The sequence below is a fragment of the Rhodofomes roseus genome, assembly GCF_022264815.1.
Source record: "Rhodofomes roseus strain CIRM-BRFM 1785 chromosome Unknown C8Q71scaffold_16, whole genome shotgun sequence".
Taxonomy (NCBI): Eukaryota; Fungi; Basidiomycota; class Agaricomycetes; order Polyporales; family Fomitopsidaceae; genus Rhodofomes; species Rhodofomes roseus.
The window spans coordinates 625,115-638,703 of record NW_025952972.1 but is presented as its reverse complement, the minus strand read 5'-3'; the positions used below and the strand labels follow the sequence as shown (position 1 = coordinate 638,703).

The 13,589-nt window shown below is 58.5% G+C and overlaps 4 protein-coding genes across 4 annotated transcripts; 3 read left to right on the top strand and 1 right to left on the bottom strand.

Annotated features, from left to right (window-relative positions):
• The first annotated feature begins 440 nt into the window (after positions 1 to 440).
• Positions 441 to 1,815, top strand: C8Q71DRAFT_823505 (heat shock protein 30). The gene is made up of 4 exons (XM_047926241.1): positions 441 to 717; positions 776 to 928; positions 983 to 1,188; positions 1,243 to 1,815. Exons 1-4 carry the CDS (start codon positions 580 to 582, stop codon positions 1,565 to 1,567), a joined length of 822 nt encoding a protein of 273 aa, XP_047776823.1. The 5' UTR covers positions 441 to 579; the 3' UTR covers positions 1,568 to 1,815.
• A 256-nt stretch (positions 1,816 to 2,071) lies between these two features.
• C8Q71DRAFT_725355 (glycoside hydrolase superfamily) lies at positions 2,072 to 4,332 on the bottom strand (the record flags this gene model as incomplete). Its single annotated transcript, XM_047921691.1, has 16 exons — positions 2,072 to 2,131; positions 2,182 to 2,251; positions 2,304 to 2,478; positions 2,533 to 2,702; positions 2,751 to 2,767; positions 2,819 to 2,977; positions 3,031 to 3,204; positions 3,263 to 3,336; positions 3,390 to 3,456; positions 3,509 to 3,651; positions 3,710 to 3,784; positions 3,849 to 3,897; positions 3,959 to 3,993; positions 4,048 to 4,075; positions 4,100 to 4,204; positions 4,261 to 4,332. The coding sequence occupies 16 exons, from the start codon at positions 4,330 to 4,332 to the stop codon at positions 2,072 to 2,074; spliced, it is 1,473 nt and encodes a 490-aa protein (XP_047776822.1).
• Positions 4,333 to 6,719: 2,387 nt separating this feature from the next.
• On the top strand, positions 6,720 to 8,196 carry C8Q71DRAFT_725354 (uncharacterized protein; the record flags this gene model as incomplete). Its single annotated transcript, XM_047921690.1, has 3 exons — positions 6,720 to 7,211; positions 7,269 to 7,569; positions 7,604 to 8,196. The coding sequence occupies 3 exons, from the start codon at positions 6,720 to 6,722 to the stop codon at positions 8,194 to 8,196; spliced, it is 1,386 nt and encodes a 461-aa protein (XP_047776821.1).
• A 1,783-nt stretch (positions 8,197 to 9,979) lies between these two features.
• On the top strand, positions 9,980 to 13,253 carry C8Q71DRAFT_164095 (uncharacterized protein). Its single transcript, XM_047916706.1, has 5 exons — positions 9,980 to 10,292; positions 10,343 to 10,417; positions 10,474 to 10,993; positions 11,043 to 12,924; positions 12,990 to 13,253. The coding sequence occupies exons 1-5, from the start codon at positions 10,096 to 10,098 to the stop codon at positions 13,166 to 13,168; spliced, it is 2,853 nt and encodes a 950-aa protein (XP_047776820.1). The 5' UTR covers positions 9,980 to 10,095; the 3' UTR covers positions 13,169 to 13,253.
• Positions 13,254 to 13,589: the final 336 nt, after the last annotated feature.

Here is a 13,589-nt window from a genome sequence, read left to right as displayed (position 1 = left end):
ACGGCCGCTGCACATCGGCCGAATGTGGCCATATTTGGCCGTCCGAACCTACGCGGCTGGCCAGGTATTCAGCTCGGGAAGGGTGATGTACGCCAGTTCATGAGCTTCGGAGGGCTGACAGTATGTTTTGAAGGCTCGTGTCACTTGTCTATCTCAGAGAGGCAATATTGACAAGTAAACATCTCGGACCGAAGGTCCAAGAACGAGGGTCTAGTCGCCCGCCTCGGTGGTGCGGACTCGGACCCGAGTCCATTCATCGACCGGACTCGTGCGGTCTACATGTACGTCCGTCCGACAGTTCTTCTCCGAATCATACCGTCTGTGTCCCTGGTGCGTCAGTGGCATGGCTCTAGCATGTTCGCTCGGGCGACCGACCCAGTCTGTGTCCCGGTGCCGTCCTAGGACCTACGATGCCCCGTCGTCGTATATAAGATGTCGTTCCCGAGACATCCTCCTCCATCCCCCACTCCTAACTCGTTCACGAGTACTCGCTAACGACCCCAATCCTCCTAACCCTCTCCTCCCTCCTCCCTCACTCGCCAACCCCCTCCCCCTACGCCTGCAGTCGTCCACTCTACAATGTCCGGAAACCAGGCTGTCGGTATCAACCCCCCGAATGCCGTCGAGCACTTGACGACGCAAGCCTCGGATTGGCTTTGGGCGGCCTTCTCCTTCATGGCGGTCTGCTTCTTGGCTACCCTTGGTTGGAGTGTCATGGTACGCAATATTGTCGTTTTCCCTGGAAGACTTCGCTGACCGTGTATTCGTTTCACAGAGACCCCGTGGTACTCGTCTGTTCCACGAGATCGCTGCAGTTGTGCTCTTGACTTCCAGTCTTGCCTACTTCTCGATGGCGTCTGACCTCGGCGCGACGCCGGTGGCTGTCGAGTTCCGTGGCGATGGCGGCGACCCTACCCGCCAGATTTGGGTAAGTCCTCGGCCTCACGGGGTCGACGCAAGATACTGACTGACAACATCATAGTATGTCCGGTACATTCAATGGTTCATCAACTTCCCCTTGCTACTCCTCGAGGTCCTGCTTGCGACCGGCCTCCCGCTTTCGGACATTATCACCACGCTCTTCATGAGCATCGTCCTCGTCATCTGCGGTCTTGTCGGTGCGCTCGTGCACAGCACCTACAAGTGGGGCTACTTCACCTTCGGCTGTAGCGCGCTGCTCTGGCTCTGGTATGTCATGACTTATATCTGTTCATTCAAGTTGGCTCATCGACGACTCCATAGGTACGTGCTCCTCTGGCACGCGCCCTCCACCCAGTTCGCCAACGGCGGCATCGTGCGCCGGGGCTACTACCTCGCAGCGGGCTACCTCGCCTTCATGCTGATCACCTACCCGATCTGCTGGGCGTGCGCGGAGGGCGCCAACGTCATCACCGTCGACGCCGAGATGATCTGGTACGGCATCCTCGACTGCCTGACCGCGCCACTCTTCCTCGCGATCATCCTCTGGCAAGTGCGCGCCGTCGACTACAGCGCGTTCGGCTTTCATTCCGGAAAGTTCGTCGACCACGCCGCCGCATCGGAGAAGCGTGGTGCGCAGCAAGCGTGAAACGGCTCCCTCTGCCCCTGCGAGTTTCCCCAACTCATTTCTTCCTCTTTGAGCGGCCTCAATGTTGATGAACTTATGAGTCCATGACACGATACGAGAAAGTCTAATGCCCATTGTACACAACCATCTTTTCGTCACGTCATACTATCGTAGAGCTGTATCACTATTAGTATCTCTGGTATCTTACGGTCACCTTTAGTCGCCTCCAATGTAATGTCGCATACCTTGGTATTTATACCATTTGTGCCAACTTGTGTCTGCCAGTGAGAGCGTGTCAAGACTTCGACAGCCGCCTTAAAGTTGATACTAATGTGTTTGATCTGAACTAATTACAATGCACGATCCACGAGCCCCCCAGAAGGACAAACCCAAAGAAAAAATGACAGGAGCGCAGTGGCCACTGACACTATCCCCAATAATCACCGTGAAGTTTCAGCGTGCATAAGGGACGTTCCTCGACGATGTCGAATCAGAGTCATATGGTGCTTTCGGTCAACCATTCGTTTACTCCGGAGATGCGTACCACCAGAGCGTGGTCACACCGACAGGGAAGGTATACTTGGCCTGCATATATCTGAGCAACGCTTTTACGACTGAAAATGCCATGAACGTACCTGCTTGCCCCGGAACTCGATAGTAGCGTCGATATCAACAGGGTCCCATTTACCATTGTTGTCGTCATTCCTGTATCGAGTCTGAGTAACATTCTGTCATCAGGGACATGCTAGGTACGCACTGATTGAGCACGACCAGGCTGTAGCGCCATTCGTCCGAAGAAGATGCGCGCTTCGTGACGAAGGCGGAGACAAGGAGGTTCGAGTTGCCGCCTACGGAGGCGTCGATACGCTGTGCGCTCGGTCCGCCCTTGTCCTTCGGGATGGTGCCCTTCGACATCTGCGCGAGAGCGTAGACTAGAGCGCATAGTCAGCTCATGCACCGCCAGACACGAGGATAGGCAGACGTACATTCGGGGTTCTTCGTATAAGAGCCGTCGCTGTTGAGCGTGATGACACCGCGGCAGGCGTTCTTGCCGCCGCAGCTTGTGGTGCCGGGAAGCTTGGGGTTGCCGCTGCCGTCGAGGACGAGGTTCCAGAACGCGGCGTTCCGCGCGAAGTTGTTGACGGTGCCAATGACACTAAATGCCCGTCAGTCGCATGCCCCGTGGCGCTCAGCCAACACTCACTTGTTCCTGAGGTAAGCCTACCACGAAAATGAGTTGCTGCACGTCTCCACTGATCGTCGAAGGCATACCTTGGTATCTCCCCACCAGTCCCCATTGAACAAACCCGTGCACTCAGTGAAGTAGATGTTCTTGTTCGGGAACGCATCGTGGAACGTCTCCTGCTGCGAGACGTGTCCCTCGTAGCAGTGGAACGCTACGCCGTCGAACGCGTCCGTAGCATCGTTCATCTAGGTGCATCCTGTCAGTCAAACGCCCCACAACCGCATTGAAGGCATCGTACGAGGTCGACCGGATACGCCCCGGCATCATCCCAGTTGTGCTCGTACCCGACGACGAGCGTGTCTTTGAACCCGTTGCCGTCCATGAGCGACCGGAGCGTCTGGCCGATCTTCGCCTCCCAGTATGCGTCGAGCAGTGCGGTGGGATAGTGACCGTTGCTGTTCTGCGGCTCGTTCTGGAAGCCGTGGATAATCAGTCTCTGGTCTATCAATGAAGCCAGGGATTTCATTCACCTGGATGCTGATGGCCCACGGCGTAATACCCTTGCTCTTGAACCCTTGCAGGGACTTCAGGAGATAGTTGGCAACTGCACGGAACGGTTAGGCGTCCACCCGAACACGATAGGACGCATATACTCACAGACGTCTGACATGCTCGTGTAGAACTTGCCGCCGTTCATCGATCCTCCGTCCTTCATCCACCCGGGCTGGACAGACGATTGAGTAAGTTCAGCTGGCCCGCAGCGAATAGGCACGTACAGGAGACCACGGGCAGACGTGAACCTTGAGGTCGCTGTTGATGGACAAGACGTCGTTGATGACAGAGAACAGGTAGGAAGGCGCGGCGTCGATGTTGAAGTCGTTCAGCGAAGTGTCCCCGCTTGTGTCGTCGAATGAGTAGACTACATACAACCATGAGACACCGGCCAGTGCAATGCGACACAGGCAAGTGATATATACCTTTGGCCGAGAAATCGGAGGCTCCAAGTGGAACGCGGAGATACGTGAACCCTGCGGCGTTGGCACCATCGGTGGCTGGTTATGAACGGTAGGCTTCAATGGTCACGGTGGGTTTGCGAGAGCTTAGCGGATAACGCACGATCAAACAGGTACTTGAGCAGGGCCCAGTATTTATCTGAACTCGAGCTCTACAGAGCACAGCGCACATTTTAGTCCCACATGAATCGCTTTGGGAAGTGAAACACCAACCTTCAAATCGTTCAGGAGCTTCGCAGACGAATCGGCTTAAGGACAGATGTCGGTATATGCACGCTAAACATATGCAAGTGACAGCTCACTCATGGCGGCACCGAAGCCGACGATGCTCTAGTGGTAGGTCGAGTCATCAACCTTGATGTCCGACGTGCCTGTTGATCCAGGCGATCCGAAGCTGATATGCTTAGACCCTAGGTTCTTGTACGTGAACTGGTTGTCTTTCTGCCATGTCGTGGACCACTACGGAGGTTCAAGACCTCAGCAAGCTATACAGAGACTGGATGGGACCAACTCACAATGTCGTATATATCCTGTGCAACAATGGGCGCGGCCAGAGCCAGCCCGAATAATACAGACGAAAGCTTCATGCGAATAACGACAAGCCGACGAAGATAGTACGGCCGTTCCCCGGGGGACTATGGTACGTGGCGCTGAGCAGCAGGAGTTCATCGACTCGGGTGCTCTTATAGCATCCCGCATTGCAGCAATGCAGTCTCTGGAGCGCATGGTACAGCAATACGGCGATACGGCCAAGATCGCTACCAACGAGCCAAGCCCTTGCGAGGCCGCTGGCTTGCTAGGGTGGTCATCCGTGTTCAGCGGATAGAATCACGTAGGACGCATCAGCATCAGGCGCGGGCGGGCGAAACCAGCGGGATGTCGATCAGAGACATGTGCGTGTAGACACTGCCACGGCGCCGACTGCTCACTCGCCCCTTCTGCAGAGACGAGATGATCATCCAAGGTGAGGACGCCGTCCAACTCGTGTCTTACCACGAGGTCACGATACCTCTTGGCCGTCTTCATCCATTCATACCACTCGCGTTTCGGACCGCCTGTGTCGACGGCAAGTCGACGGTATCGTCAACCGACCAGATACCTGGCTAACTTGAACGTGAGAGCACTCACCTCCTGATCCGCTCACCATGTGGGTCGCACAACTGTACGGCGATGTTGTATGTGACCACACACATCGAGAACGAACAGTTTCCCAGACTTCGAATCCTGTAGCCTCATGCTGCCTTTCGGCTTGCGGCACGAACAGCAGTGTCTGATAACTGTCCACGAGGAAGCACTCCGGCATGCGCTCCCGATTTACACGCCATAGTGGTCTGCGGGCACAATAATGACAGAAAGGCGTACTCTGCGGACGTCGCTGGTCAGTCACTAATCAGAGAGCAGGTCAACGGCTCGCGCCCACTCACTATCCTCGCCGCGCGGCCACAGCTCCTCCCTCATGATCAGATTGTCGTGGAACGAACATTCGAGGCTGCATCATCTTCCAGCGAGGCCTGACTAGGAGTGCCGGAGCATACCACTGTTGGTTGCGGACATCCACTCCCCTCTGATTTCAAGCAGCCATGTGTCGATGGACAGATTTCCGGTGGTCTATCAGCAGACGAGTGTACGAGTGTGGCGAACAGGTTGTCCTCAACTTCAATCTTCCTCCTCCTCAAGTTCAAGCTGGATGAAAGAGAGCGAATCGGAAGACTTCAAAATCAGAGCAGCTCAGATCACGGCCCGAGAGAGCCCGAGAGCTACCACTGGCAAATCCCGCGCGACCATGTGGCGACCACATGGTCTTCCCGGTTCTGATCGAGGACTCGGAGGTGAGCGCTTGAGCCTCAGCCTGTCACTTTGGCTGCTCTCGCTGTCTCTTTGCTGACACTCAGTTACCTCCACTCACAATACAGAAATGTCAGTGAACTCATCATGGATTAGGTGTGTCCTGGAAATTAACACCATTCTTGTGACCATAGAATGCGTTCGTATCTCAATATACAGCTTAGGTCGGTATAGATGCTGCATGTAATATGCACGACGGAAATCATGGTTGTGTACTCACCGCTTACCACCTATGTAGCGAAGCCAAGTTCTTACAATCTCTCCATATCGACTCCCAGGGCCGGAAACTGAAGCCGACTCGTGGTCCACGGATGCTTGGTGATGAAGGCACCGTGTGGCAGTAATCTCGCCCTGTCTGCTCGCACCGGTCGACCGTCTCTGAGAGCGCAAGTTCCGTGATCCGCACGGCGGAAAGTTGAAGGTCTCTTGACCAGCCATGCAAGAGGCGACTGTGTGGTCGATTGCATTGGAGATGGGGATGTAGTGGCTCCTAGCTCCGCTCCGAGTCGCGGAGTACGTACACATGCGCACAGTCTTCCAGCTGTGCGATACACTGTCCCCATGGTGGTGGTCTCCCTCAAGGAGTAGGTCCAGACAGAGGCCTAGTGCGGCCTCCCCCCAAATTCGCCCCACGTGCGACTTGACCATCGTTGCAGGCTACTATGGGACTACCAAGACAGGCTACTACTCTGCATTGTCAGGAATACGCGGTGTCCTAGAACCCTGCCCACTACGCCGGATGGAAGACAGAGGGGCCCGCCTGTCAGCTCGTCTCGCCCTAGCCCACTCGCCATACGAACAAAGTCCCCTAGGAGTCAGTAGTACTAGTCAGTACCGGTCCTCCAGACATCTGACGAAACTCACAGAACGCCGGGCTACATCGACCGGTGGTTTGATCAATGTACCACCCTCCTCCCCCTCCTGCCCTAGGTGCTGTGTGATCTCTGTTCATTCCAATTCCATAGCCTTCACTGACTGTGTGTATTCATAGTTTCACCGCGTGACAATGACGATGGTGGTGCTAGTCGTTCCCAGGACTCCAACGCACATCATCCCGCCTTGAGGAACCTCGCCTTGCAGCTCATGGCCACCAACGACGGTCACCAGCACCTCGAGCCCATCCAGCGCAATGTCAGTCCCGCTGTCGACCCACATCTACTTTGCACTCCTGCTCCCCTGGCTCGTAATCCGGCGCACCATCAAGTACCACGTCCACGGCCCACCGCACCCCGCCTGGGGTCTCGACCTCGACCTCGTCTGCTCCTCCGCGCGGCTCTACTTCTCCCTCGCCCAGCGACACATGCGCGAGGTCATCCTCGAGGCCGACGTCCAGGCCCCGCCCGCGCCGGACGACAGCACGCCGCAGTTCATCGAGGACGCGTGGCGGCTGAAGCGACGGGCGCACCAGTTCGCGGGCGTGGGGACGCGTGTGGAGCCGGTGAGGCTGAGGGGCGTCGCGGACGAGTGGAGGCGCGGCGTCGCTCTGGTGGGCGCGCCAGCTGTGCGCGCGGTGGACGTGCCCGGGTTTTGGGTCGTGGGGGCGGAGAGCGACGTCCAGCCGGAAGGCCCTGCGCGGAACGGAGAGAGGGTAATCATGTATCTTCCCGGAGGTGGTATCCACGTACGTCCGAGTCTCAACGCTCAAAGTGCGGCCCTTGACGAACTTGCGCGCCCGCAGCCGATGACTAGCCCGGTCTCCTATGGCCTCGCCCTCGCCACGGACCTCCGCGTGTTGGCAGTGACCTATCGGTCCGCCAAGTCCGCCTCTTCCGCATTCCCCGCCCAGCTGCTCGATGCGCTTGCGGGGTATGTGCACCTCGTCTCCCTGGGCTTCCGACCGTCGGACATCATCCTCGTCGGCGAGAGTGCGGGTGCCTTCGCGATCCTCGCGCTCATGCGCTACCTCGGCGAGCTGCGCGCAGATGCGTCATCAACGGTGCGGCCGGGTATGGTCGGTGCTGTCGCCATCGTCTCAGTGCGTATGCACCCCATCGCTCCGACGTCTGCGTGAAGCTGAGGACCCACAGCCCGCATGCAACCTCGCGCGATTCGACCACCCGGAGATCGAGACGGACTACCGGCTCCCGCACTACAGGAAACGCGTCGTGCCCGCGCTCGCGCGGCACTTCGCCCTCGAGCGCCTGCACGAGTCGCTCTACTTCTGCCCTGCGCTCGCGCGCCCGGAGCAGCACGCCTTCGCGCACCTCCTCACCCCGGACGCCGCCCACAATGGCACTGGGACCTGCGGGAAGGTCGCGGGCGGCGAGGAAGAGGGCGAGGACGCGGGGCCGGTGGAGGTGTGGGTCCAGTTCGGCGACTGCGAGCTGTTCGCGGACGACATGCGCCGGCTCGTGGAGGCGATGCGTGCGGAGGGCGTGCGCGTGCGGAGCGACGAGGTGTGGGGCGGGCTCCATGCGGATGCGGTGATTAGACGGTCGGCGAGGCTCGCGCGGGCGGGGGTGCGGGAGGCTGTTCGGCGGAAGGTATGTCCGTGGAGGAGGAACAGCGGCGTGCAGTTGGGGAAGGAGGATGAGGATGAGAATGGGAGTTGGGGCCTGCTGGTGAAGGTGGTGAAGGAGATGGCGAGGATGCAGCCTGAGGCCTGAGGAGGAGCCTTGCCGGAGGACATCATGATTGTGCGACGGGAACATTGTGGCGTTGATTGTCTACTTGTGGCGTACAACGCGGACAACCCCCTTTGTTTGGCGAGAACATCGTCAGAATGAGTATCTCTTCTCGGAATCCGAACATGAACCATTGTCGGTAACCGAATGACATTAGAAGGCGCGGCTCCTGCTGCCTTCTAATGTTCTCTCCCGGGAAAGAGATAATATTCAGATTTTGAGAAGGTATACCCGTTCTGACGATGTTCAGACAATGTAAGTGCTCCGCACAACATGCTTTGTCCGCAGTGGTAATCCTGATTCCTCGGGGTAACAGTCGTCGGAGTACTAGGCCTAGTCTGGTCACTAGCAGCATGCCTGGCATTGACATTGTCTGAGAAAATGAATAGTAGACAAGAAGTGTGATGCTGACTCCACGTCGGAGAGCACGTCTCGGACACTCACATATGCAGAAAGACCTACAAGCTATTATACCGTCGCAGTACTTTTATCATACTACTCGTGCCGCTTCCGTCAACGTTGCGTATGATCCCCGTAACCCCGAAGGTAGGGTTAGGGCCATACCTACGCTACTCATTTGACGGATGCATCTGGGAGCAGACGTCGCTACTTAGTGATAGATGCGCACCCCTTTCGATAGAAAGTTATGAGCTGTTGTGCTGCGATGGGCGCAATTCGAATGCATGCCCTTGTGAACCGGACCGACCGCGTCCAGTAAAGACTGCAACACAGTTGCGCTTCATGCCACTTTTCTGTCAGTACGTATCAACGGTAGCTCGTCGCCTATGTTTTTGCCCATTCAAATTACACCTCGGTTTTGATTCAACCTCTATGTTCATTGAATCCGAGGAGAACTCAGGCTGCTGCGCTTGAAGGGATTTGATACTTCGTGTGAGCGGGCCTATCGATGCAGTGTGGTCTGTACACAAAGAGATACACCGGGACACCTTTTTTGAGCGCACCTGTCAATCAAGCTCGTAGAAACCTGGAGTTCAGCGGTTGCGATTATTTGCGACTCGGAAGAAACAGCACCGGGCTCCGGCGAGTCAACTTAGCTCAAGAGACGCATCTACTAAGCTTATTACGTAAGGAATACATCGTACATAAGTATCGTAAGTGACGCTGCATTGTCGACGAAAGCAGGGATCGCTGCTTACTGCAATTTGACGAGGAGTGTATGGACTACTACGTCATGCGTTGGGTGTGGGCGTACGAGACTTTCTTATTATGGTAGCACACCTTCCTGATTCGGGAGACCTCTCTTTTGCGTCTGGTTGTGATGCGCACTCGAGGATTTGCGTCATAGTTCGAGATCTGTCATAGCTACTCTTTGCGCATATAAGACGAGTCCATCCGCTGCTTCATCTCCCTCTCGTCTCTTCCGCTGCCCCCTCCCTTCAACAATTCAACTCACTACAATCTTACCCCCAGATCATCCGACTATTCAGGATATTTCTAGACCACCAAATCAAAGTGAAGATTCTTTAGTGCATGTTACGCTCACAGCCGAAAGTCTGACCTCGTTTCGATGCTGACCGAAACAACAGGGCTGAACTTTGTGGACTCTTGAGTGTTGCAATATTGCCTACGCCACCGGCAAGTACTGTGAATGACACGCCTCTCAAATGATTGACTTGCATCCTCTGCCATGGAACGGGATCTGTCTGACATTGACAAGGTCTTACAACCCAAAGTCTTCATGCAGGAGGGGGATGAGCGGCTCGCCCATTGCGCGCCGTCCTGGGTTGGGACTGGTACCATCATTACTAATGCGGGCCAAATAGGGAAGCTTGGAACCGGGGCGGAGTCTGGGCGTGTATCGCCTTGGATGGGCTTGCGACATCAATTGCGCGCCCGACCGCACGGTTCCCAACGTCGACCATGTCTGCACGACGCCAAGCGTCCACAACATCCCTCGCGAGATACGTACGCGCAAACTCCCCCGACTTCACCAGCCGTTCGCTCGACTTCTGCAACGCATTCTGGGGCCTCGGCGATGGCGGCGTCGATGTCTTATTCGCGCGCATGCGCGGCGCGGCACGCACGATGGAGGAGCTGAGGGCTTTTTGGAAGGAGAGGTACGTAGGTGCAGCTCATATATCTGCGTGTCGACTTCACGGTCAGATAGGGCTGCGATTGAGGAGCAGTACGCGAAGCGGTTGGCCGCCTTGTCCAGAGCCACATTAGGCAGAGACGAGATCGGGTGGATATTTCGCACAGTCATTATGCAGCACACGGGGGACTGATGCTGTCCCGCAGGGAAATGCGCACGACGATGGATACACTGAAAAGCGAGACCGAGAAGCAGGCAGGGTACCACCAGCTGGTCGCGCAGCAGATCAAGAATGAGCTCGAGGCGCAAGCCGCAGCCTTCGTCAGCCGGCAGCAGCACCACAAGAAAACGATTCAGACTGCGATCGAACGCGAGTTCAAGACAAAGCAGACGCAGGAGTCATACGTGCAGAAGGCGCGCGAGAAGTACGAGTCGGACTGCATGAAGATCAACTCGCTCACGGCGCAGAGCACGCTCGAGCAGGGCAAGGAGCTGCAGAAGACGCGCGAGCGCCTCGAGCGTGCAAGGCAGACCGTGCGTGCGAACGAGCAAGACTTCGCCAACTTCACACGTGCGCTGCAGGAGACGGTGCGGAAATGGGAGGTCGACTGGAAGGCGTTCTGCGACAGTTGTCAGGATATGGAGGAGGAGCGGATGGAGTTCGCGAAGGACAACATGTGGGCGTATGCGAATGCGATCTCGACAGTCTGTGTTGCCGATGACGAGGTGCGTGTCACGATGCTTGGTGTCTACACGATTCCCAACCCCGTCGTAGTCTTGTGAGAAGATTCGGCTTGCGCTAGAATCGATGGAGGTCGAGCGCGACATGGAGAACTTCGTGCGCGACTACGGTACAGGAAGCCAGATCCCCGACCCACCCGTCTTCGTCGACTACTCCAACCCGAACACAATCCCCTCCTCGGGCCAACAGATCACGACACGCCCTGCTGGCTTTGTGCGTGTATCCCAGCGCTCCCGTCAGGCTCCCCCCTCCCCTCCACCGCCACAAGACGAGGAGCCTCCGGTGAACATGACAGGGGTGGGACGCGCAGGTGGACGGCCGACAGAGGTGTCAGATGCTGCGGCCCAGCGCGCAGATAGCAGGAACGGTGCCTATGTCAACGGCCACACGGTCTCTCCAGGACCCGGCGCATCCTCGCGCGGGCAGCCGCCTGCACAAGGCGGCACGCGCCCGCCTGATCCTCACGCCGACCCTATTGACCCCACCGCAGAGACGATGCTCAAGATCGGCGAGCACGCATACCCAGTGGACCCCGCACGCGACCCGCAAGCACAGAGGGTGGCGCCGCCGCGGTCACTCAACGTCGGGCAGGACGATGACCCGCTCGCCCAGCAGATGGTCGCACTGCAGAAGGCGGGGAGCACGCGGCGGCAGAGCCAGTACCAGCCGCAGCCCGCGTACCCGCCCTTGAGCGGTTCGCCAACCAAGCCTGATTCTCTGGCGAACAAGCTGTCGCCGCCGCCCGACGGGTCGAGCCGAAGCGCACGCAGAAACTCGGTCGACTACCGCCGCTCCGCGGAGATAGTAGTGGGCGCGCCGCCGGCGTCCACATCGCGCTCGGCGTCGCCGAATCCGTATCCGAAGCACATGCTGCCGCCGTCGCACGCGGGTGCGGGACCATCAGGGAACCTCCCGGTGCAGGACATCCTGCACGACTACGAGCAGTCGTTCCCCGGCGAGCGCAAGTCGATCAGCCGGCCGGGCAGTCGCCCCGGGAGCGTCGTCGGGCTTCCAGGACACGGCCCAAGCCCCAGTCAGAGTCAGATACAGTCGACGCGACCGGTGAGCGGGCAGGCGGGTATCGGTGCACAGGGTCGCAGCCCGAGCCCGCAGCCGTTCGCGCCGCCCTCGCGAAGCACGAGCCCTGCGGTGCCTCACCAGGCGAACCCCCGCAGGCTGAGCACGAGCAGGGTGCCCCCACCGTCGATCAACGGCGCCCCTGCTGGCCATCACGCGAATGCATCTGTGAGCTCCGTGCGGTCGGGTACGATCCAGGTGCCGCAGCCGTCCGCACATCACCAGCGCCCGACGAGCCCGAACAGCGTCGGCATCGTCCTGGACCCCACCGGACGCGTGGCGGTAGACGAGATGGCGAACAGGTACCAGCCGCCGCCGCCGCCGCAACAGCAGCAGCAGCAGCAGCAGCAGTATGGGCGGCCTTCCCTGCAACAGCAACAGCAGCAGCCCCCGCCCCCAACGCAGGTACAGCGGCAGCCGACGTACCCCTCGCAGGGCGGCTACCCGCAGCAGCCTGCGGGCCACGTCCAGCAGCCCCCACACGGGCCACCCGTCCCGTACGGCGCGCCCCCGCAGACGATCCCCGCACCCAACTACGGCGCGCCCTATGGGCAGCCGCCGCAGCCGCAGCCGATGTACCCCCAGCCCCCGCCGGGGCAGTATCCCCAGGCGCACCAGCAGCAGCCGTCGTACTCGAATGGGTATCAGAACAGTGTGGTGCCGTCGCAGCAGCGGACGGCGTCCGGGTACTTTGGACAGGACCCGTACGCGCATCAGCAGCAGCAGCAGTACAGGGCGCCGAGCCCCGCTAGGGTGCCGTCGCCGCAGCCCCCGCCAGGCCAGGCGCCGCCGCCGACCGGGGCGTACACGGAAGATGGGCGTGGGATTCTGTTCTATGGTGAGTTCGTTGTGTCTCTCCGTGCTCCGTGCTCCGTGCTGACTGCGGTGTGATGGCTCGGCTAGTCAAGGCGCTGTATGACTACCAGGCGACCATCGACGAGGAGTTCGATTTCCAGTCGGGCGATATTATCGCGGTTACTGCGACGCCGGAGGACGGGTGGTGGTCCGGCGAGCTGCTGGATGAGCAGCGGAGACAGCCCGGCCGGCACGTCTTCCCGAGCAACTTCGTGTGTCTCTTCTGATCGCGTATGCGGTCCATCTCGTTCGTGCAAAAACGCGACGCTCTCCCTTCGGTCTTTCTCGTTACGACTAGGAATGTTTGGCGCCGGACACTCGCGGGAGGCCCTGGCGCAAGTGCTGCGTGGGGACACCTTCCCAGTGCCGGTGCTATTCACGACCCTCACGACGTATCTACATGCATATCTGCGGGGATCTATTTATTCGTTGACTGACGGTGTCTCTGTGTGCTGGTGTCCGTGGGTTCTGCCCTACATTACATTCGTTCGTCTGGACTTTGCTTGTCCGAAGATCGCTCGTTCGTGTCCGTGCCTCGCGCGTCTGACTCTCGTGCTCCCGGAGTCCCTCCCCATCTGTATCGTCATTTAGTGTACAGTCGGTCGCTTGTCTGTTTCGCATTCATTATGGATTATTCTGCAAACTCCT